We start from the raw sequence: 22,062 nt of genomic DNA on the forward strand, positions 1-22,062 counted from the left end.
AGAGAAATAGATAAACTGATCTGTAGCCTGTTTTATACAGTCTGTGTCTGTAGCCTTGAGAGGCTTAAAGGCCTTAATTTTTTTTTCTTTTTTAAATCTGCATGTTTTTCCCATTGGTGCACAGGCCAAACATTACATTTTCAACGACGGATCGCTGATACAGTACGTCAACAGCATTTCCATTACTAAATAAACACCTGCAAGAACAGCTGCAAGATGAGAAACATTTGTCTTTCACTTTAAAAATGAATAAATTCACTTCAAAAGGCAAGCGGGGTAAACCGACAGTCACATGTGCCTTCGGTGCAAAGTTGTTTCATATGAGAACAAGGTTTGGATTTCGAACAAGGGGTTTTGCTTGTGTGACCGTGGGCCAAAATCTTGCTTTTATCATTTGCCACATTCTACATATCTGAATATCACAGGACAGTCAACATGAGCGCAGCGCGTTGAGAGACAGCAGCTCTTGAAATAAACTTCCCCCAAGGCGTCACACATTAAACCTAACGAGGTGATTTCGGCACACCTGACAGAGAAGCTAAAAATAAGAAGCATTGAGGTCTGAGTAAGGGTAGAAGGAAATCTAATCTAGCATACTTTTGGCAGTAAAATCATGATTCAAGATTGTTATAAAAACCCATTTATCGAGTCACAAAAACCAAAGGAACACCCACATAGCTTTAATGTAACTGATTTGTATTGCTTTAATGTTTTTTTTCTTTTTTCCTCTCCATAGGAACAGGTAAGCCATGACAATATAATGTAAATGATAAGCGCAAACAAAATCTGAGACCCTTTTGTACATTCATACAAGTCCCATCTGTACACAGGGGTAGGGGGGGGGTCACAGAAATCACTTCTTTTTTCACTGAAACAAGGTTAACTCTTGACTCAAAGCCAACAGGTAAAATGCAATTGAACTTTGTTTAGTTTTTTTAACGTAGAGAACATTTCTTTTTTTTCCCGTTTTTCTTTTTCTTCCAAATTAATACAAATGGCACAAAGCTCAATTCAAGTGCATTTAAGTTACCTCTTTGCTCTCAATCAAGCGCCACCGTAGGCTACATTCCTCCCATTCGTTGACCGTTAAAAACTGCAAAAAATGTGATGATGCGACAATGTAACAAGTTCTTTTTTTTTTTTTTAAACATATCAGGAAAAATAAGAAAAGAATAAATAAGAATAAATAAATCAGTGACTTTCGAGAGGGCCCAGAGAAGACACCTTTGGCAGTCTGACGAAAGCTGCAGCTATGGAGCTTTAGCATCACGGTGAGACACGTCCAACTTCATTTACCTCCAGCAGTGACACCCATATGGAATTTTCTTTCGGTATTGTGAATGTAAGTGCTTTAGTGTACACACTTCCAACTGGGGCACAGTAGACCTTTTTTTCCTCTCTTGAACAGCCGATGGAGGTGGACACATTTTTGGTGCGTTTGAGACACCAGTAAAAACCAATTCCATGCTTTCGTCATCTGCAGCTGAATGTCTCGCTGTGTAAACCCAAGGGCCCCTGCGCTACTTAACTGTATACGACCAATATAACACACACATTTCTGTGTGTCCTGGCGGGGTTGAACTTTCTTACATTTGCTGCTAAAGCTGAGCGAGGTGTGTGAAGTGTGGAACACGCGCACACACACACAAAAAAAAAATGGAAACTGAGTAGCAGTTGAACGTAAAAGAGCAACATGCAGCCAGTCGGCATAGATGTAAATTGTTTGAATCTTTGGCAAAATTATACTTGTTAACTATGGGGTGCATACAGCTGTTTTCATATTGCATTTGAGGTTGGCTTCCGAACTTTTTTCGTGCTTCCCTTTTCTAAAAGATCTTAAGATCAGCTACAACGCATTTGCTTCTATGAGCGCGTTTCTGCTGTTGAAACGCGCTCAAAATGCTTCTGTCCATGCAAATCAGACGCTTCTATCTCATTCATGCCCTACCTCGTTCTGAGACAACGCAAAAAAGAAAGAAAAAACATGACGAGGCGAAAAACAAACATATACATGTACAAAGTAATGTACACCATATATTCAAACACATTTCAAAATCGTCAAACCTTGAAATCATTAGCCAAAATAAGTATATCTTTTGTTTTTTTCTCAACCCATTAGGTAATCTTCTTTATCTAGACTGTACAATATATGTATATATGAGTAATCATGAGGGACCAAAGCAACAAAAATAAATACTTTTTCGCTATGTCACCTTTCAAAGTAGTATATCTACGTATGTACATTTATATCAATATCAATTTTCCTTAGCTTATTGTGAATGGTTGAGCATGTGTTCAACAAGCAGGCATTTGCGCACAGTGTGGAAACTCCTTGTTTTTTTTGTTTTCTTCTTTTTCTTCTTCTTCTTTGCCCTAAAAGGTATCTAAATTTTAATTTTAAAGACACTGTGGAAGGAAAAACAAAGACTGGACTGTCCTTGATACAGTGAAAGGTAACCCTGGCTCAAATGGACCAAAAATAAAGAAAAGAATAAGTAAAAATATAGCATCTCACCATCATGTGACTACTTCAACAATGGGTTGTCTACTTCTTTTCGGGACTCATAGAAGAGTACAAAAATGTTGTCTATTTCATGCAGTCTTTTGACAAGTCATACAACCTCAGTGTACTTGTCTAAAAGGTTTTAAAGTCATTTTTAGCACACAGCATAGAATGTTTTCAGTGATGTTGAATGTAGCTATGAGGGTGGGTGCAATTCGGGACAACAACATGCATAAAGAACAGTGCATAGGTCCAGGTCATTTGGGGGCCAGTCCCTGGTGATTTCCAGTGTGTTTCAGTGGCAGCGTCTATGAACGTGATCCACTACTGCTAGCAGTTGGTGATGAGCAAGTCTGTGACTTTGGGTCCAAGCCTGAATGAGTGGCGCCATCTCGTGGACAGCGAACAGTCTTCCTCTCTCCTGTCTGCCATGCGATCAGGAGCTTTGCTGATTCCAGGAATCCAATATGTTTGAGAGAGAAAAAGAGAGATCAGGCTTGGACCACCGGAGGCCGAGGTGATGCAAGTGTTCGCTGACACAAAGTGCAGTGACCTTAGCGTGGCGTTGTTTCTTGTAGTTTTTTTTTTTAAAGTCTGGTTTGCTATGCGCAGTTTAGATCAGTCGACGTTTCACTGCAGAGCCCTTTCCAACACACAACAGACCCGGAAATGACCACTCTAAGGATTTCACAATGATTATTTTTTTTTTTTTGTGGAAGGTAGAAGAACCAAGCTTAAAGATCAAGCTAACATGCATAAGGTCTTCAGACACTGTTTTGCTAAAAGCCATCAAGGCCAACTTTTTTCCTGAAGACAAGTTCAAGAAGAAACCGTATTTTTTTTTTTTTTTTTTTTTTTTTTCTGGAGCAACACTTCATCTTTTAAAAAGAGGAAATAATAATAATGGCTTACTAGCTACATCATTCTTGCACTTGTATTGCAACTACCTTTGGTAAATCAATCGACAAAAAAAAAAAAACGACAAACGGAAAACGGAAAACCCTGAAACATACGAGTCCTTACAGTACGTGTTCCTCGACTGAACTTCGCGTTGTTCCTTTAGTCTTTTAGCTTGCATGTTCTTCCACAGGTTCCCCCTGCTAGTACATTTTCTCCCTTCAAATTGCCTTTACGTTTGTCACGTTCACAGCTCCACACCGCACATCCTCTAGCGCCACTCTGGATCCACGCCGAATCCTTTTAAATAGAGACTCTTCCAAAAAAAAAAAGACCAAAGTCAAGACAAACCAGCAAGGCAGAGAGAAAAAAAAGAGAGAGAGAGAAGGGAAACGAAAAAAAACCAACAGGAAACAGAAAAAAAAAAAGGACGTCATCGAGTCCTGGCGAAAAAAAAAGACACCAATGACGAAGGAAGATTTCAAAACGGCCGCTGCCATTTGGACATCAGGGGTTTCACCGCTTCATCATTTTGGAGGCAAAGCTGACGATGGCGGAGGCGGGCTGATCTGGGTCCAGCTCAGCGAACAGGTGGCTGACATTGTCTGTTGTGCTTCCTTGTTTCCTCGCCACGAATCCAAAAAGCCTGGTCGGATTGAGAAGAACACATCGCAGTTAGTGTATGTCTGTGTTCTGGCAACACGATAACCGGAAAAAAAATCAAATGATTTCTAACTATAAAGTATTTAAACCTACTTCACTGAGCCACCGCCTTCCTTGCCCCACCTATGGGAGGAAAACCAGAATTTATTTTTAAGGAAACAAGAAGTAGTTTTCAGTTGCTGATATCGGGAGAAGAAAACAGGTCTTGACGTTTCTTACTTTCTGTCCTGGGGATCAATGTCACAGTAGGTTACCGTGTTGATGGGATAGTGTCGTCTGAAGAAAAGTCTGCAGCAAGAGAAACAAAGAACACAAACACACACACACACACACACACACACACACACACACACACACACACACACACACACACACACACACACATGTTATCATAAGTGTTTATTAGCGTCTTTCTGCATCTATTAAAGTCACCGTGTCTACGATTTTCACGTGGTAGAACCATGTTTTCAGTTACTCTGATGGCATGCAGTTTTGTTGAGACAATCTAAGTGCACATTAGTCTATGTCCACGACGTTCCCCGTTTCGGGATTGCTCCGTTGCCTCCGTAAATTCCACCGGATGTCCTTCAATCGGCCCGTATGTCCGTCACCTTCCGCTTTCTTTGTGTTGGCGTTCTAAACTCAGGTGGATTTGTGAGGACTCTGGTTAACTGCTTCTCAGATCTCTGCAGGGTAAATCCAGACAGCTAGCTAGACTATCTGTCCAATCTGAGTTGTCTGTCGCACAACTAAAACAACCTTTGAACTTACACACGTTCCACCAAAACAAGTTCCTTCCTGAGGCTATTTTGCAGAGGTGCTGATTGGTTTGCTTTTTTATTTTTATTTTTTTCGTAGGAGGATTGGGTCTTCAGATGGCACCCCGCACAGCCCCGTCCCCTCCTACCCCCCACAGACCCCCACCTGCCCCGAGGGCACCCAGGTCAACCAAGTTTTTCTCAAATCCTGGAATGCTGTGTGGACTAGCCAGACCCTCCTCCGCAGCGCGGAGGAAGGTCCGGCAACGTGAGACTAAATGCACACTGACTACGTTTACATGCAGCCAATAACCCATTCAAAACCGGAATATTAGCAATAACCCGGTCGCGCACGGCCATGTAAACACCGGCAAAAACCCGAATATGCTCATATTCCGATTTTTAAAAACCCGAATATGCTACCTGGGTTACCCCTTTTCTAACCCGAAATTTTGGTCATGTAAACGTGTATCGGCATATCCCCATCAAAAGGAACATTGATTTGTGTTCTGCGCATGTTCCATTCGCAAGGAATCTTGGTCTTTTGAGTAGAGGAACTTCTTGTATGTGCCAGAAAACATAGTTATAATAATAATTATATACTATAATATATATGTAAAACCTGCACGCAGTATACCGGAAGTAAACAAGAAGTAGAGGTAAACATTGCGAGACGAAGTACAGCACCACACTTTTGGAGCGAGGAGGAAACCAATTTCTTTATTAGTGTGGTGAAAACCATAAATATAATGTCTTTTGTTGACGACAGAAAGTACCGAGATAGTGAGATTTATAAGAAGGTGACCCGAAAAGTTATTGCGTCTTAAGGTTGTCCGTATGTCCAGACGCTAACCGTGCGCCGCCGTTTACATTGGGATATTGCCAATTGATTACAAATTCCATGCATACAGGAGTAACTCTCTCTGCTCACGCATGTAAACGGGTTATTCCGAATGTTTCAGAAACCCGAATAGTGACTTTAACCCGACCATAACCCGGATATTGACAGCTTGTAAACGTAGTCACTGATACTTTTCAGTCTTCTTCAAAATAACCACTTGGGGTCGCCAAAGTAAGACTTTTTTTTTTTTTTTTTTTTTCTTTAAGCAATCTTTTCCTCCGATTTGATGTTTTTACCATCATGGTAATCGTTGCACTAGGTTTAATAATTTTTCAGGCTATATTTTTGCCACTTTCCTCTAGTCCTAAATTCTTATTTTCTAATAGAGTTTACATGTGGGAGAACGTTGAGAGAGATCAGGTTCATGCGTGTGGACTCACTTCCTCTGACTGTCGGTGAGCGTGATGCCTTGCGTGGACACTTTGAAGTGAACGGTGGTCGCGGCAGGCAGAGGGTTGGTCGCCAGCGTCTGACCGATCGCCTTGGCGATGGCCTGAGGGCCAGTGAGAGACTCCATGTCCACCGAGTTTATGTAGAGAACATTGCACGCTGGGGGCAAACAAGACAGAGACCCAGTTAAACGAATAAAGAGGAAAACAATGGGCATGCGGTTCAATGTTAGCGGATGGAAGTTGCGGCGAGGAGTGCTCGTAAAAAGCTTACAATGAAGACTGTCGTGTAGTTAAGTGTCTTGTGCACTGTGCAGCTGGTAGCTTACGGAAGAGGATTAGGGCCACTGGTGAAAAATGTATTTGAGTTCAGAATTCTGACTTTATTTTCAGAATTCTGACTTTAAACTCAGAATTCTGCGAATAAAGTCAGAATTCTGAGTTTAAAGTCAGAATTCTGACTTTAATCTCAGAATTCTGACTTTCTGAATTCTGAGATTAAAGTCAGAATTCCGAGAATAAAGTCAGAATTCTGAGTTTAAAGTCAGAATTCTGACTTTAAACTCAGAATTCTGAGAATTAAGTCAGAACTTAAATAAATTTTTCACCAGTGGCCCTAATCCTCTTCCGTAGTAGCTAGATGAGCAATTGACTGGGATTCTCAATATAGTGTGCATGCATTTCACTTTCATTTGAGGGCTTGTTTTACGTTGAGTTAACTGTTCCTGCGAGAGCAGTCTTCACCACATTCACATTCAGTCAAAGTGCATGAGAGCAGTATTTACCATGGGCTTCCTCAGGAACCTTCTGAACTGTAAGGTAAAGGTGACAATGTGTGAGTATATAAACGGATTAATGAAAGGTTTGTAGAAACCATAAAAATTTGTTTAGAATTGCAATAAATCTTTTTTTTTTTCACAGATAACTTATATTATATGTATTTTTTTGGTTTGGAAAGTCAACTTACAACCCGTTCTCACTCCGAACTCGTAAAATACGGACATTTGGACAGTGGCCTTCAGCGTCTGAAGCGACGCAAAAAGCGCGTGTTTGTAGAACGTACCGGGGAGAGCAGCAGCTACACAGGGTTTGAAGATGACGTAGCACTAGGAGCGACTACGGTAGCGAGTAGTATGAAAGCCCAAAAATCCGCACAGGGAGGTTGGTTGGTGGTGGTGGATGGGTGGAACACAGGACTTTCACCCAGGAGACCGGGGATGGTGTCCCGCGTGTCACGTTTCCTAAACCCAACCGTTGTTTTCTTCTTTTACTAAACCCAACCGTCCAGCTATCGTTTTCCTGAACCAAACCGTCCTGTTCTTCATTTCCTAAACTCAACCGCCCCGTTCTTCCCGCGTGTCACGGAAACGTAAGCCCACCCAAGTCCTTTTCCTAAACCTAACAGCGTGAAAAGTGACGCCAACAGTCCCGACCTAGCGCGTCAATAACAACGGCTAAGGCACCTGACCCAGCGTCTGTATTTTACGAGATGGGAGTGAGAATCTGTTGCAACTTAATACTCAATAAGCTGTGTGTTTACGTGGCAATTCATTTAATCGGTATTCTGGCTCCTGCGTTACTATTCCCTTCTTCTTTTTTTTTCCTCATTCACAAAGTCCCTGTCACCCCATGAAAAGGATATTCATGGATGCTTTCTGATGCGATGATGATGCTGAATTGGCAAAGAGACACTATATGAACCTGTTAAAAGCATCTTACCCGCTCCCTGCTTCAGAAGTTCAACAACTGGATCAGTAGGCGTGGCCAGCTCCAACGCCTCTTCATTTGGGTCTGTGAGTGACCGAATGAGAATAGAGAATAATAGGAAAGATCGTTAACACGAGTAGAAAGCAACATGCACACCACTTGTTTTATCTCTTTTTGTGGTGTGTTTACATGGTTGCAGCGGTTTAAAATTTGGACTGATTGTGGAGCCCACTGATGTTTTTTTTTTTTTTTCGCATGTTTATTGAAATCTACAAAGACAAAAAAGGTGGTGCTTGTGTTCCCGTGGCGCGGTGTTAAAATCTTAAACTTAAAATAAAAAGTTTGTTCAAGATACAGAGAAACAAAAGAAAACGTTGTTTTTGGGAAGTCAAGAACAGTTATGTATTATATACCTGAATGATGTCTTGTGTACTGTATGTATCATTGACTTAAAAAAAAATAAAAAATGTTTTGTTCTTATCAGGTGGGAGTTGGTATTTTACGTTTATCCCTCCAACACAGCTACAGTATCATCATGCAATCATAATTTGTATTTAAGCAGTCTGCACTATGTCACTCTACCACTACGTTTCTTGAGAAAGGTCCTTGTGACCGAAACGCTGACCGACCAAATGAACCAAATTGCAGCGGGGAATAAGTGTGCGTGTGGAATTTTCTCTCTTTTTGAAATGGATTGCAATTAATGCCACTGGCACTCATCCATAGCACTAGAGGGTGAAGCTGACCTTTGGCGGGGATCATCAGCTTGCAGGGAAGAGCCAGCGGAGTCATCGAGTGTTGATACACCAGAGCAGAAAGACAACCTACAAACACGGAGGAATCGTTCTCTTAATTTGGATCGCTTTGATTGTCAAATGAAATGCTGATCTACGAGACAAGAAGTCACAAACAGAGCTATAACCTCACCAAAGTAGGGCTCGTTGGGGCAACCCTTCAGACGGACGCCTTTGGGGCTCGTCTCAATCAGGAAGTGCCTCACCAGCTCATTAGTCATGTCACCAACTGGAAGAAATAAATATCAAAGGTCCCATGGCATGAACATTTCACTTTATGAGGTTTTTTAACATTAATATGCGTTCCCCCAGCCTGCCAATGGTCCCCCAGTGCCTAGAAATGGTGATAGGTGTAAACCGAGCCCTGGGTATCCTGCTCTGCCTTTGAGAAAATGAAAGCTCAGATGGGCCGATCTGGAATCTTCTCCTTATGAGGTCATAAGGAGCAAGGTTACCTCCCCTTCCTCTGCTTTGCCCGCCCAGAGAATTTGGCCCACCCAGGTGAGAGAGAGAGACATCATGGCTTTCAAACGAGCAAAGTGGAAGTTGGTCAAGGCCGCACCCCCACCCTCCACCTTGCCCCCCCCACCCTCTCTCCTCCTCAACCGCTACAGACACAGAAATGGCACATACTAAGGAAAGCTCATTGTGGGACTGGCTCTAGTGGCTGTAATTCTGCACCAAGGCTGAATTTCGGGAAAAAGGCTTCAGATACAGTATTAGGGGACCACTAAGGTCTATATAAAAGAGACTTCAGATACAGTATTAGGGGACCACTAAGGTCTATATAAAAGAGACTTCAGATACAGTATTAGGGGACCACTAAGGTCTATATAAAAGAGACTTCAGATACAGTATTAGGGGACCACTGAGGTCTATATAAAAGCATCCAAAGAGCACCATGTCATGGGATCTTTAAGATGGGAGCAATATTTTTCCAATACTGTTTCAAAATAAATCTTTCATGCTGCCAAAGTTTATTTCGTTACCTTTTTTGTTCTGTTGGATGGTCGGTGGGGGGCAGGCCACCTTCATGGCCAGGCCGTAGGCTCCGCGGAAGGAATGGCTGTCCCTTATGACGAACGCCCCGGGCTCCCTGTCCTTCAACAGATTGATCGCTGAAAGAAGCGAGAGAGGAGGAGGAGACCAAGGAGGCGGATACAGGGATAAGAAGAGGAAGGAGAAGAAGCAGGAGGATGAATGAGATTGAATAGGATGAGGCAGACAGGGAAATGACCAGAGGAAAACAAAATGAGGGGCATTGATTTATGGACGAGAGGACAAAGAGGGAATAAACAGAAGGGCAGAGAAGATGAAGAAGGGGAACACACATTCATGTGTGGCACGGCTGTCATTGCTATTTTACTCTCTTCCGCTGCGATCGATAAATTCACAGCGGTGGGTTATAATAAATAACGCTCACCTTGCTCCCTGGTGATGTCAGGCTTGTACCAGTACTTTGAAGTGTCCTGGACAAACTTGACATTCATCTTAATGTCTGGATAACCATCTGTTTGGACCAAAGAGACAAGGAGATGAGAACCAGAGGGACACAAACATTCTGCGAGGTAAACCATCCCAACGTGGTTCTGCATCTCACCGTATATGGACTTTGAGACGTCTGGGAGCGTGTGCGTGCCAGACAGGTTTGGCGTGCTGCCACCGCTGGCCGGCGTCAGGTTCTTGTTGTCCGTCCTCTCGGCGTCACCGCTGGACATGTGCCTCTTCTCGGGCAGCTGTGGGGAGACGGGGAAGGCAGGTGTGGAGAGCGGCTGGGTGCTCCACTGCCGAGACGCAGCGCCCAGCTCGTCAGGCGTGCTGTGGCCGCTCGCCGCCGCGCGGCGCCCCATCAGGGGGCTGGGAGGCACTCCGGCGGCTGCTGTTTTAGCGTTTCGGCCAATCAGAGGGCTGGAGGGGATGCCGGATGGAGAGGGGTGTCTGGCCAACGAGGGGCTGGCTTGACCCAAGCGTCTCTGGAGGGCGGGGCTCGGCGGCGTGTTGGTGGCCACTGTGCGGTGGAGGGTGTTGGGGCTGCCGGGGACGGTGTGGACGCCCATGATGTTGACCTGGGAGCCCTCGGGGGAGGCGGGTCTGTGGGGGTAGGAGGGGACGGGGCTGTGCGGGGCGCCATCTGAAGAACCAATCCTCCTTCTACGGACAAAAGAAAAAAAGGAAAATTAGATTTTTCTTTTTTTTCCATCTGTATTTTATATCAAGGGTCAACACCTTAACTGTCATTTACAACAGCATCACAACCAATCAATCAAATAGGCGACTACATACAATATCTGAGATCTTTGATCTAAAATGACACAGGCTTTGTCCAGGCTTGGCAGCTCGTTTTGCTCATAAGAAACTATTGAGATGTAGATTGACTATTGGTGCTCCCCTATTGCAGTTGCACAATGAAATCTACATGCCAAAGCGATACAGAGTAGTAAATGGACTTTTCTTCCCCCCCCCCACTCACCCATCAGCGCTGTGGATGGGACTACTGGAGGAAAGAGGAACGTTGAACGGTTGTGCTCTGGAGTCCCCAAAACTGCGATTATCTGAAGATCACGGAGCATCAAAAACACACACACACACACACACACACACACACACACACACACACACACACACACACACACACACACACACACACACACACACCAGTCAGTCTCAACTTAATGTCATTTAACATTTTTTGTTGTTGTCCAAAACCAAATGGGATGCAGTTATCAGGCGTCGGACCCAAACCAAAAAGTTGGAGTGACAGAAGTAGGACATTATTCAAATTTCATTCTTAATACAACAAACATTCTGAGGAAAGCTGGGATGCACAACTGAAAAGGAAAACATTTGGTTGCAGTGAAACTCGATTGTTAAAAAAACAAAAACAAAACTGTGCCGAAGTCAGGAGACTGTGCTGGTGTCGGATGCCTTACCTTGCTCTCCATCATTAGAATCAGAGTCTGACAGCAATAATAGAGTAGACAGAAAGCAAGAGAAGAAGAGGAAGATGTGTGGAAGAGGAGGAGACAAGGAGGACAAATTTGAGCGCAAAGCAAGAACTGGAGGGTGTGTGTTGGCTATTAGCAATTAGTGGAAGCATTTCCATGAGTAATAACAGTTTTGAGCACCAGAGGGCAGCAGACACTAACAATCTAAGTGCTAAAGCCAATTTCGGCTCACTTAGCTACAGAGCTGCAGTTGTATGATGCAGTGATTCTGCTCTGTCTCCTGCACAACGCTTCTGAATATTTACTATTCTACGTTTTGATCCTTTTAAAAGGTCCCATTGCATGAAAATGTCACTTTATGAGGATTTTTAACATTAATATGCGTTCCCCCAGCCTGCCTATGGTCCCCCAGTGGCTAGAAATGGTGATATGGGTATCCTGCTCTGCCTTTGAGAAATTGAAAGCTCAGATGGGCCGATCTGGAATCTTCTCCTTATGAGGTCATAAGGAGCAAGGTTACCTCCCCTTTCTCTGCTTTGCCCACCCAGAGAATTTGGCCCACCCATGAGAGAGAGAGAGAGAGAGAGAGAGTCATTATGGCTTGCAAACAAGCAAAGTGGCAGTTGGTCAAGGCCACACCCCCACCCTCCACCTTGCCCCCCCCGCCCCTCTCTCCTCAATAGCTACAGACACAGAAATGGCACACACTAAGGAAAGCTCATTGTGGGACTGGCTCTAGTGGCTGTAATTCTGCACCAAGGCTGAATTTCGGGAAAGAGACTTCAGATAGAGTATTAGGAGACCACTAAGGTCTATATAAAAGCATGCAAAGAGCAGCATGTCATAGGACCTTTAAGCTGCTCTAAGGTTGTTAATTAATTTAAATCCACTTTGTTTGAAATATTATATCCTCCCAACTCTCTACCGACGCTGACGTACACTGAACCAAAACTGGGCATCTTTGGAAACTTTGGGATCTCCACAAGAGACATATCTGCTTGTTAAGAAGTTTAAACCAACAGCAAACAAGTTGAAAATTGGGTGACATCTACATATGAGAGTATATGTCTGCATTGCACTTTTACAATGTTATGGAAGATAATGGATCACCCAAGACAAAATGTACAGGACATTTACTCAAATAAAGAGGGGAGAAAAAAAAAGTATAATGTGTGTAAACTGACCTGATCCGCCTGGGTGATGGGGCTTCAGTCCCAGCGCTGACAGAGGAGTCTTGGTCAAACCTGGAGGAGAGCGAGCTGCAGGGCAAAAGAGAAAGAAAGAAGAATGTAAAGGAATGTTACAATAGAACATATACAACTATGATGACAGTGAGATGAGAATGGTACATTTAGGCCATGCAAGGACGTAAAACAATCAATTTAAGGAATGAAAAGACACAATTCTTCACTTTAGCATCAATACAATGCTACATGAAGAACATTCTATGATGAAAAATAGTAAGGTCCAAGGTCAGAGGGCCCATTAAATAGATGTATCTCTCTTGCAAACGCATAAGACCAAAGAAATAAAGCTAGAATGATATCATAGCTGACATTTTGCATGTTTCCACATGCCAGATGAGGTATAAACATATATATACATAAAATACAACAGATGTTTGCTAAAGGAGACAATTTTCAAATTACAAGTACACACTATTAAGAACCTGAATTATTTCACGTGCACGTGTCAGGTATCACCTATGAATCCAACATCAATTATTTATTTCAAATTCTTATTTGTGGCCCTTTAAAAAGAAAAAGTGCTTTTAAAAATAAAACTGCACAACTGACCCTAAACTAATTATGAGTCTGTAGCTGAAAATGAGCCAATGAGCATCCATCCACATCACAAGTATGTCACAAGTCATGAAAATGATCGGGTCCAGGTTAGATTGTGGCCAGATGAGTCAACAACACGGGATAGAGGTTGAAGATGGGGGGTCATATTAATGTTGCCATGCGTGGTGAAAGAACTGAAAGTCAGTCTGAAAGGTTATTTCCAAAAAAAAGATGCCATTGAAGCCATTAAGGAATCTTAATACACTCAGTTATTGCTACCAAAGTAACAATGTGCCATAATAATAATATTTTTTTTTTATGGATTAGATCCTTTATATTGCAGGTAATGGACATCCAGCATTTTGGAAATGAACTCTTCATTTCGTTAATCCTCCACTTACAAAGGAATCCACATCAATAGCATGACAGGGATTCGGGACTCAAGTGCTCACTTAAGGTGGCATGGGGAGGGGGGAGAGGGGTAGATATGAAGGTCTGTGCCACAGAGCAGATTCTTACTGCAACAGCTGTGTGTGTTCAGGACTGACTGCAGGAGAAGGGGGGGGCAGGGCTGGTTTACAAAAGTATCCTCACGGTCAATGCAATCTGTCCAAAAAAGCTGTTGAAAAGGGTTGCTCACTGTCTGGAAAATCTAATAGATATGTCTCCAAGGTTTTTTTTTGGAATCAGTAATATATTTGAAGTACCATTTCAAAATTTCAAAAATAAAGACAGACAAAATCATGAACAGAAAACGTCGGTGCTACGAGAATCCAATATGCCTGACAACACGAGGCTGCATACAGTGGTCATGCAACACTGGTCAGAAATAATAAGAAAGTTTGCATCTAAATACTGCTGGAAACAAGGAATATGTGTATCTTATGCTGATTGGCTGGTTGCAAATAAGCCATTAACATTGTACTGCAGTGATGAAAAGAAAGAAAACAACCAATGAAAACTATAATGCAGTATAATTGCTATAATAATTCACAGATATCTTATGTTACTTATGATAGAATATTATTTAACTACAGTCCATTGTCCATATTTCTAAATATTTGATTAAGTAAACACATTTTAAATATACAGAAGATAAGGAAAATGAAATAGGAGACAAGAGAATAAGGGGACGAATCAGAGGAAGAATATAATTATATAATTTCCTTTCACTTCACTTTACATTTGCCCTCTCTAAATTTGCTTTCCAAAGAAAAACATGAGCGAATGCTGTAAAGTCTTCACACCTGAAGCATATAAAAAAATTGTTTGAGTGCTGTGAAAGGTTCAGTACCATTTACATGTTGGCTGTGCATCTTACATTTTTTCTTAAAAGTGCTGCCCTTCTAACGTATAATTCTTTACAAATTTAGTACAAATAATTGGTTTGCAATAATTTTATGGAACCATGACTGAAGTAAGTAGTGCAGCTGTGTGTTCTCATGTCGCCCCTGAACACAGAATAGTTCAGTGAAGGAGAGGGCCCACCCTATGCAAAACATAAAGGGTCACTAACTGCAGCACATACATAGATCTCCTAAACCCCTTTATGTGCTCAGTGTGCTGCAGGACTCTCTCTCTCTCGTTCTTTAACACACGACAGTGATGGATCAAACCTTCCCTTGCATCCTGCTCCTGCTGAGCTTGTCTGCAACATTTGGCAAGTACGGTATGTCTACATTAAGGAGCGAAAGACCAGACATGAAGCCCAGATGTACTGTCGGCTGTTTCACACAGACCTCGCTCCTATCAGAAATACACACGGCGCGGGGCGTCTTCGGCGGCTTGCGAACGGCACCCATAAGTGCATCTGGATAGGCCTGGTAAGGAACTCCGCAGACAGTGGTCAGGAGGTGGGGCGGTGTCCACATTTTTCTGGGCAATGGGTCAGCCTGACAATGGACCAAATGAAGACTATGGTTTACTTTATAACTATATGTAGCACGTTTCAATACTGGGCTATGAATTTCCCTTCTTCTGCTACAGCGTGGTCGTGGTGAGGAAGAGAAAGACTTTGGGAGGAAGCTTTAAACTACCGCAGGAAGCATCACCGCGACCTGGCCAGCGTGGAATCCCGCACAGCTGCTCATCCAGAAAGAGTTGAACAACGATGACGCCACGGCACACGTCTGGATCGAGTTGCGTTTCTGTCCAGGAAGCTGGCTGTGGGCGGACGGGCAGCTGCTGAGTTCCAAGGCCTGGGGTCAAGAGGGCAAGCCTACGTGTCCTAAAAACAAGCGGAAGTGTGCGGCCCTACAGTTGATGGGAGGAACGCAGAGTAACAACGGTACAGACTCAACACTGGGCACTAAATCTGGAGTTGGGAGAGGGGCGGTTCCTACTAATGATATAGTAGATTTTGGAGTTCATAATGGGCTGTATATTTATGAAGTAAGTGATGCGGCTGCAGATGTAAAAAAAATGTGTATGGGAGGCTCGTGACTATGAGGAGAGACTCCATTTCTTTTGCTACTGAGAGTTTAACTCCCAGTACTATTAGTTAGTATTTATTGGTTTATTAGTTCACTTGTTTGAGTTAAACTTAAACTCTATTTTTGACTGTTTATGTTAAGTAGTTTGCTCTCACAGGTCCTGACTTTGCAGGTTTTTTTTTTTTTAGCAGTTTGTTACTTTTATATTTTGGTTTGAACATTGTACAACTTAACATAGATTAAATAAAAAAGCCAAATGCAATCAACAAAATAAAATGTTGTTGTTGATCTCTATATACAATTCTTTCCTTATTTTTCATGGTTTTTCTTTGGTTTTTCTTTGGTTTTTCTTTGGTTTTTCTTTGGTTTATCTTTTCACTAGTTACATTTTTTTTTTTTTTTAAATAATAAAACGACAAAAAAGAATTTAAAGTCAGTGTTTAGAGGATTGGAGAGTGCCCTCCCCAGTCTGCAGGCAGGGTGAACCTACACATGTTGAAGTAGGGAGTCTGTGGCGACACGGGAAAGCTGGGGGTCTGGGGGGAATTCTCACCACCGCCTCCGAAGATGGGACTGTCCCTATCGTCGTCCTCATACGCCTCCCGGTAGCTGTGTATGGTACCCTGGAAGAAATGAAGAGGGAGCAGATTTTCACACAGATACCAGAACATTAATTTAGACATCCAAACTTCCACACTTAAGTCATGTGAAATTGTCTATGTAAAAATGTTTCCAAATCACAACGCATGGCTGTAAATGGAGAACATCCTACAATACAGACATCAAAACTCAAAGTGTCTCTTGAACAGTATGATATGGAAATTGCACCTGCACTTGAATCTGGTTTGACACACTTCAACCTAAATGCTGACCTCTCTGGGTCTTCCTCCGGGGTTGAGAGCCAGATTGTGGGCGAAGTCCGGTGAATCCACCATCGACATGTTATCGTGGCTGCTCTGGTACTGTCCCTCACTGGTGGTCCGACGTCGACCCATCTCCTGCGTCACTTCTGGGGTCATTCCTCTGGAGCGAACCCCTGAAACAACCCCCCAAAAAAAATCATTATGTAGAATTGTCAACGATCTGTGATTGACTCACTAGGCTTTTGATTTTGCATTTGCAACAGCATGGGATTATTTAGCAGTTTCTGAGATGGATGATTATTCGTTTTTGAGAAGATAAACCATCAAAAATGGAAAAGCAAACTACGCAGGAAAATATAGAACAATATTCTTTTAATCTCAGTTTTGTGAGCTCAGTTTAGCTGGTTTTTAGGTTTAATCTCCACTGTTAAAAGCAAAGCCCGGGACATAACCTTAACCTGCCTTCATCAAGACAGACAGACAGACAGACAGACAGACAGACAGACAGACAGAGACATAGAGAGATAGAGAGACAGAGAGAAAGAGAGAGAGAGAAGAAAAAAGAGAGAAGTATGTAAAGAAGTGAAGGGAATAAAAATGTGGAAAAGGAGAAATAAAGCAGAAACAGGAATTGATGACAAGTCATGAAGAAAGTGATCATAAGAGATCTTAAAAGAATCTTAAAAAATGGTTGGGAAGCAGAGAAAGATTCTACAAGTGCAGGAAAAAATATGGAAACAAAGTCCGAAAATAAAAGTGAGGTATGGACAAACCAGAGAAGGAAAAGGAGCGATGGCGGTCAGATTGTTGCGATGTCATGCTTTCACTGATGCCCCGAATACGAGCGTTGTACTCTGTTCCCGGGGAGGGAGGTCAGGGTGGTGGATGGAGGGCAGGAAGGCGGAGGAGAAAGGTGGAGGAGGAGGAAGGTGAGAGAGGTGCAGTGGAAGAAGCAAATGTTGGGAAGGTTTGTCCATACAGCAGAGAGATGGATTAAACAGAAAAGGAGAAGACAAATCAGAACAGAAATGGATCTAATGAAAGTGAAGAGAAAATGAAAAGATATCTGTCAAATGAGATGAAAACGTGTTCATAGTCCAATTCATTTATTTAGCTGCAAGGTGAAATTATTTTTAACTGTAGGGTTAATGATGATGTTTAAAAAAATTGTTTAAAATAGCATGAATTTACAACTTCTTTCCACCGGGGGTGTCGGGGAACATCCATGGATGCAGACAATGCATGGAAGCTGGAGCCTCTGAACACTTTGGCTATTCTTACTCTCATCCCATCTCCACTCTCACCAGCTCTGCTTTATTTCAGCTGCAGAGCTAATTTTATGACTACAGGTCATTCCTCTGGAATGACACCCCATGATGAATCTGTAACAGAAACTGCTGAAAGCTGCACTGCTTACATGCTGCATGGTGCTTGAGAGTAAAGATGCCTTGAGATGAAGTTGAAACTTTACCAAATAAACTCTAAATACACTACAGTGTCCAATCCAGTGAGCCGTGTCAGCATTTTGGATGCACACATGTTGCCTATGTATAATTTTAGGGACCATACACATGATTTTAGCCTATTTACAAAACAATAACAGCAGATTGCAGCTTAATACTCTCAAAGCATAATGTACTGCTTTAGATTCTCTTTTTTTAATTACCTCCATTGTTTTCCGTTCATTTCATGATGGCAGGAAAATTAACCTGACCTGAAACTTGTTTTTTAGCTAGCGTTACTAACCAAAATGAACATAATGTCTGCATTTGTTGTCACAGTTACGTTATTGTTGCGTGGCAATCTTCATTTCAGACAATAACTCTAAGCCTTACCGGCGATGCGGTGAGCCACCAGGCCCTCCAAGTTAAGCGTCTCCTCCTCTGTTTCTTGTTCTCTGGGCAAGGATGAAGAAGACATATCCTTAGGTTGGGGGGTGAGTACAGGGAGGGGAGAGGAGGAGGCACTGTAGCCTGGATAAGGAGACGATCCCTGCAGGTCCGGGGAGTGGGAAACCACACTGCCTTGGTAAGAGTTCACAGGCTTTACTGGCACCTGCTGGTTGAAATTAGCGGAGGGATCTGTGGGGTAGTGGTGGGCTGCTTGGCGTGTCTGGAGGTAGGGCTCTGGGGTGTGTGTCGGGGTGGTGTTTTGGTGTTGGTAGGCGGCGTTGGGCCTCTGGGGAGAATACACCGGGGAGTCCATCACGGGGCTCTGATTGGGCAACGTTGAGACTCTCCCAGTCGACTGCAGTGGCTGATGAAAGGAGTTGTTGACAGACCCAGAGTTGTTGAAACCATGGATGGCAGAGTCTGCTTGGTATGAGGGTCTTGCAAGGGTCTGTGAGAAGGGCGCCTGGGAGGAATTGAGGCTGTTCTCCCCAGGAGGCGCACTGTGGGACTTGGACATGTGGGAGTTGATTGGGTCCAGGCCCAGCATTAGCATGTTGAGCGCCTCAATGGACTGCTCAATGTCCCGCTGTGAGGCTGAATTGGGGAAATGGGGCAAGCTATGGGTTGACTGAAGAGGAGGGCCAAACGGATCATCTGGGAGACTATACTGGTGCCAGGTGTTGAGACCTCTTTGAACAGCCTCTCGACTACTGGTGCTCCTCTCTGGGGCCCTGGGCATCAGTTTAGGGTTGGTCTCAGGGCTGCTGGCTGGCGGATTCCCAAAGGACTGTGAACGGTACATCCCTCCTCCGTTCTGGTAGTTGTTATATCCCCCCTGTGGCGATGCAGAGTCCACAGATCTCTCTTGCATCGTCGTGGGCGTACGTATTCCATGCACGGGCATCTCGCTCAACTTTTCCCCAAGAACCACTCTCTCAAGGTAGGGTTGGTCGTTCTGCCTGCTGTTAGGGGTTGGTGATTGGTAGTAAAGGTCAGCCGGTGTTGCCTGGCCCTCTAGGGATGAGAGCGTGCCCAAGCTGTCCACACTGTTACCCTCTTGACTGTTGGGCAGCTCGTCGTCTAAAATATCTGTTTCACGCTCCTCTGTTGAAGGGGCCCCAACTAGCCTGGTATGGCCCCCGTTGACATGCACCTGCGCTGGAACAAGGTGCCGGACACCTCCTCCTGGACTGGTGGACGTGGACAGGTAGTCTTGTCGTTGGTAAGTTGGTGCTTCTAGGCCACTCAGAAGCTGGTCAAGCTCTCTTTTTTCCTGTGGGCTGAGCGGTGGGTGGGTCGCAGTTGGGTTGTTGTGGTTCACGGGGCCCTGCACGGACTGGCTGTGTTCATCAGTACGATCAGTCTTGACGGATGCGGTAGAGTTGCCTGAGTCGCTGCTCACGGAGAGGGTGTGGTCGACGGCAGGGAGGGCGGCGTGGCCTGTCACAGGAAGGGTCTGGTCAGTGGTTTGGAGGGGATGGCTGGGGTGTTGTAACGGATTCTCTGCATTGGTCAAGGGGTTTTCATGGACTGGGAGGCCGTTGATGGTGACAACTCCCTCCAGGGAGTCTTTCTTGCGGACCCGGGCATATAGACTTCCATCAAGTGGACCTTGGGTATGACCAGCATCTGAAAGAGACATAAAGAGACGTATACTCATATGATTCAAATATTCCACGTTTTCATGCAATACCAACCATACACAGAATCAAAACACAGAAAAAGTGGTACATATTTGTCTCTTTTGAACTGTAGATGACTCCAATGAGTACAAAACTTGCTTGAAACCTGCTTCAATCATATTGTCTTCACAAACAAACTAGTTAAATTAAGTTTTACTGGCTCCAATCATCAAGTCACATTTGCACGGCACAGAATCATTCACATTACAAGCACAGTGACCCCCCTCTGCACCCGTCTTTTATGACCCTGAGCATGTAGCTCAGCCACCAGCAACATAGCCCCTCCAGCCCTATTAATAGCCAATTTGCAGTGCTGAAGCCCCTGTTACATTGCCTCAGTGCAGGCCCACATAGTCTGACGTGAACCATGCCGGCTCCAGTCCAACACACTGAAACAGCTGGTGTATGCGAGCCAGTCAGAAAACCCTAGAGCTGGACTGAGAGAGGATGAGCTGTCTTCAAGTTGATTTCTGGCTGCTGAAACATGCTGGCAAAGTCAGACTGACATTATTTCCTACATGTTGCACAATCAAAGTATCTACTGAATTATTTCACAGGAATGGGGATATTTATGTGATCTGTTTTTGGCGTATTGAGTTTTTGCAAATGGGGCAGGGCAATATTTTAACTCAACTAAAAAACTGCACCAAAGTATTTTGGCTTGGCTGTTCTCCAAATAAAGAAATGATGAGTTACTTTACCTATGACAACTTTCACCACAATAACACTGGGTGCCTAGCCTGGTTGACACCAGACCCTCTCAGTTGTAACTGAGAGTGGGTCTGGGCAAGTTTCATTCACAGCCCATTTCCAAAGGGGTGTCACCAATGGATAGTCCTTCAACCAATCAGACCAACAATCCGGGTGATGTAGCAGCTACAGCGGCATCAACGGCGCTTCGGTGGCTGTTATGTTGAATGTAAACAAAAAGCTATCGTCATCGTCATTGTCTAAAGCTCTCAATGGTTGTGATTGGTGCCTCGATTTGGAAAAATTTGATTTGGAAAAATTGGAAATGGGCTTCAATGGGCTCTTCTCAAATCTGCTGGAGTTCGTCAGGCTTTTCCCAGGCTACTGGTTGCTATGCAGTCTTTCAAAAAACAAAGAGAAAGGAAAAGTCTAAAACTTTTGGACACTTCCTAACACTTCCAACAGCAATTAAAAACATTAAGCATGGGGAAAAAAATCACCATCTGTTTATAGTATCAGAAGTGTGTACAAACTTATTAGCAATTTCTTCTCATGTGTTATTTGAAGGTCCTTTTTGGAAAGTCATATTGCAACCATGGGCAAAAATACTTTAAAAAGTTAAAATGTTGAAACAAAGAAAACTAAACTTATTTGTGACACGTGAACACATAAAAAGAGGTCAGGTACAGTACTCTAATTCACACAATGTGCACTATTTCAAACTGTAAAACGCTATACTTGCTTCCACGAAACGCAACAATCACACGTGCAACAGGCTCATTCTGTGTTAACACTTGCTTACAAGAAGAAGGTAACACACCAATACTGGCTTCCCGTATCCAGTATACATTTGCAAAGCGATACACGACATATAGGCTACACGACCACGGCTGGCTCATATGTGGGATATTCCAAATTGAGCGACCCCCGGGGACAGATGGTAAATCACTTGGACCACAGCTATTTCAAAACCCATGTCAACAACAACTCACAGGCACAGTAGCAACAAGAACGAGAGGGCAGGCGAGGAAGTTGTAAACACAGTTTGCTCCTGTGGTCGTTTTTAACGACAACACGGGAAATAACATTATGAGAGTCAATAGCAAGGAGTTTAATTTGGGGGGAATTACACATTAGTCCAAAGCCTTGTGGAAACATTTTG

The 22,062-nt window shown here is 43.5% G+C and overlaps 1 protein-coding gene across 6 annotated transcripts in view; it reads right to left on the minus strand.

Moving 5' to 3' along the window:
- Positions 1-675: 675 nt before the first annotated feature.
- The window catches only part of tns1a (tensin 1a), a 109,206-nt gene continuing 87,819 nt past the window's right edge, over positions 676-22,062 (minus strand). For 3 of the 6 annotated variants that reach the window (XM_028571722.1, XM_028571719.1, XM_028571717.1), the window contains 17 exons: positions 18,472-20,157; positions 17,410-17,490; positions 16,646-16,809; positions 16,264-16,396; positions 12,742-12,816; positions 11,083-11,164; positions 10,213-10,763; positions 10,036-10,122; positions 9,602-9,730; positions 8,746-8,841; positions 8,565-8,642; positions 7,831-7,902; positions 6,897-6,923; positions 6,103-6,271; positions 4,283-4,351; positions 4,157-4,186; positions 676-4,046 (listed from right to left, as the gene is read on the minus strand). In XM_028571722.1, coding sequence (XP_028427523.1) covers positions 3,917-4,046; positions 4,157-4,186; positions 4,283-4,351; positions 6,103-6,271; positions 6,897-6,923; positions 7,831-7,902; positions 8,565-8,642; positions 8,746-8,841; positions 9,602-9,730; positions 10,036-10,122; positions 10,213-10,763; positions 11,083-11,164; positions 12,742-12,816; positions 16,264-16,396; positions 16,646-16,809; positions 17,410-17,490; positions 18,472-20,157 — 3,659 coding nt within the window. In that variant the 3' untranslated portion in view covers positions 676-3,916. The remainder of the gene's footprint in view (positions 4,047-4,156; positions 4,187-4,282; positions 4,352-6,102; positions 6,272-6,896; positions 6,924-7,830; positions 7,903-8,564; positions 8,643-8,745; positions 8,842-9,601; positions 9,731-10,035; positions 10,123-10,212; positions 10,764-11,082; positions 11,165-12,741; positions 12,817-16,263; positions 16,397-16,645; positions 16,810-17,409; positions 17,491-18,471; positions 20,158-22,062) is intronic. The other 3 variants (XM_028571720.1, XM_028571721.1, XM_028571723.1) reach the window with 3 other exon arrangements.

This window comes from Perca flavescens, chromosome 24, assembly GCF_004354835.1.
Source record: "Perca flavescens isolate YP-PL-M2 chromosome 24, PFLA_1.0, whole genome shotgun sequence".
Classification (NCBI taxonomy): domain Eukaryota; kingdom Metazoa; phylum Chordata; class Actinopteri; order Perciformes; family Percidae; genus Perca; species Perca flavescens.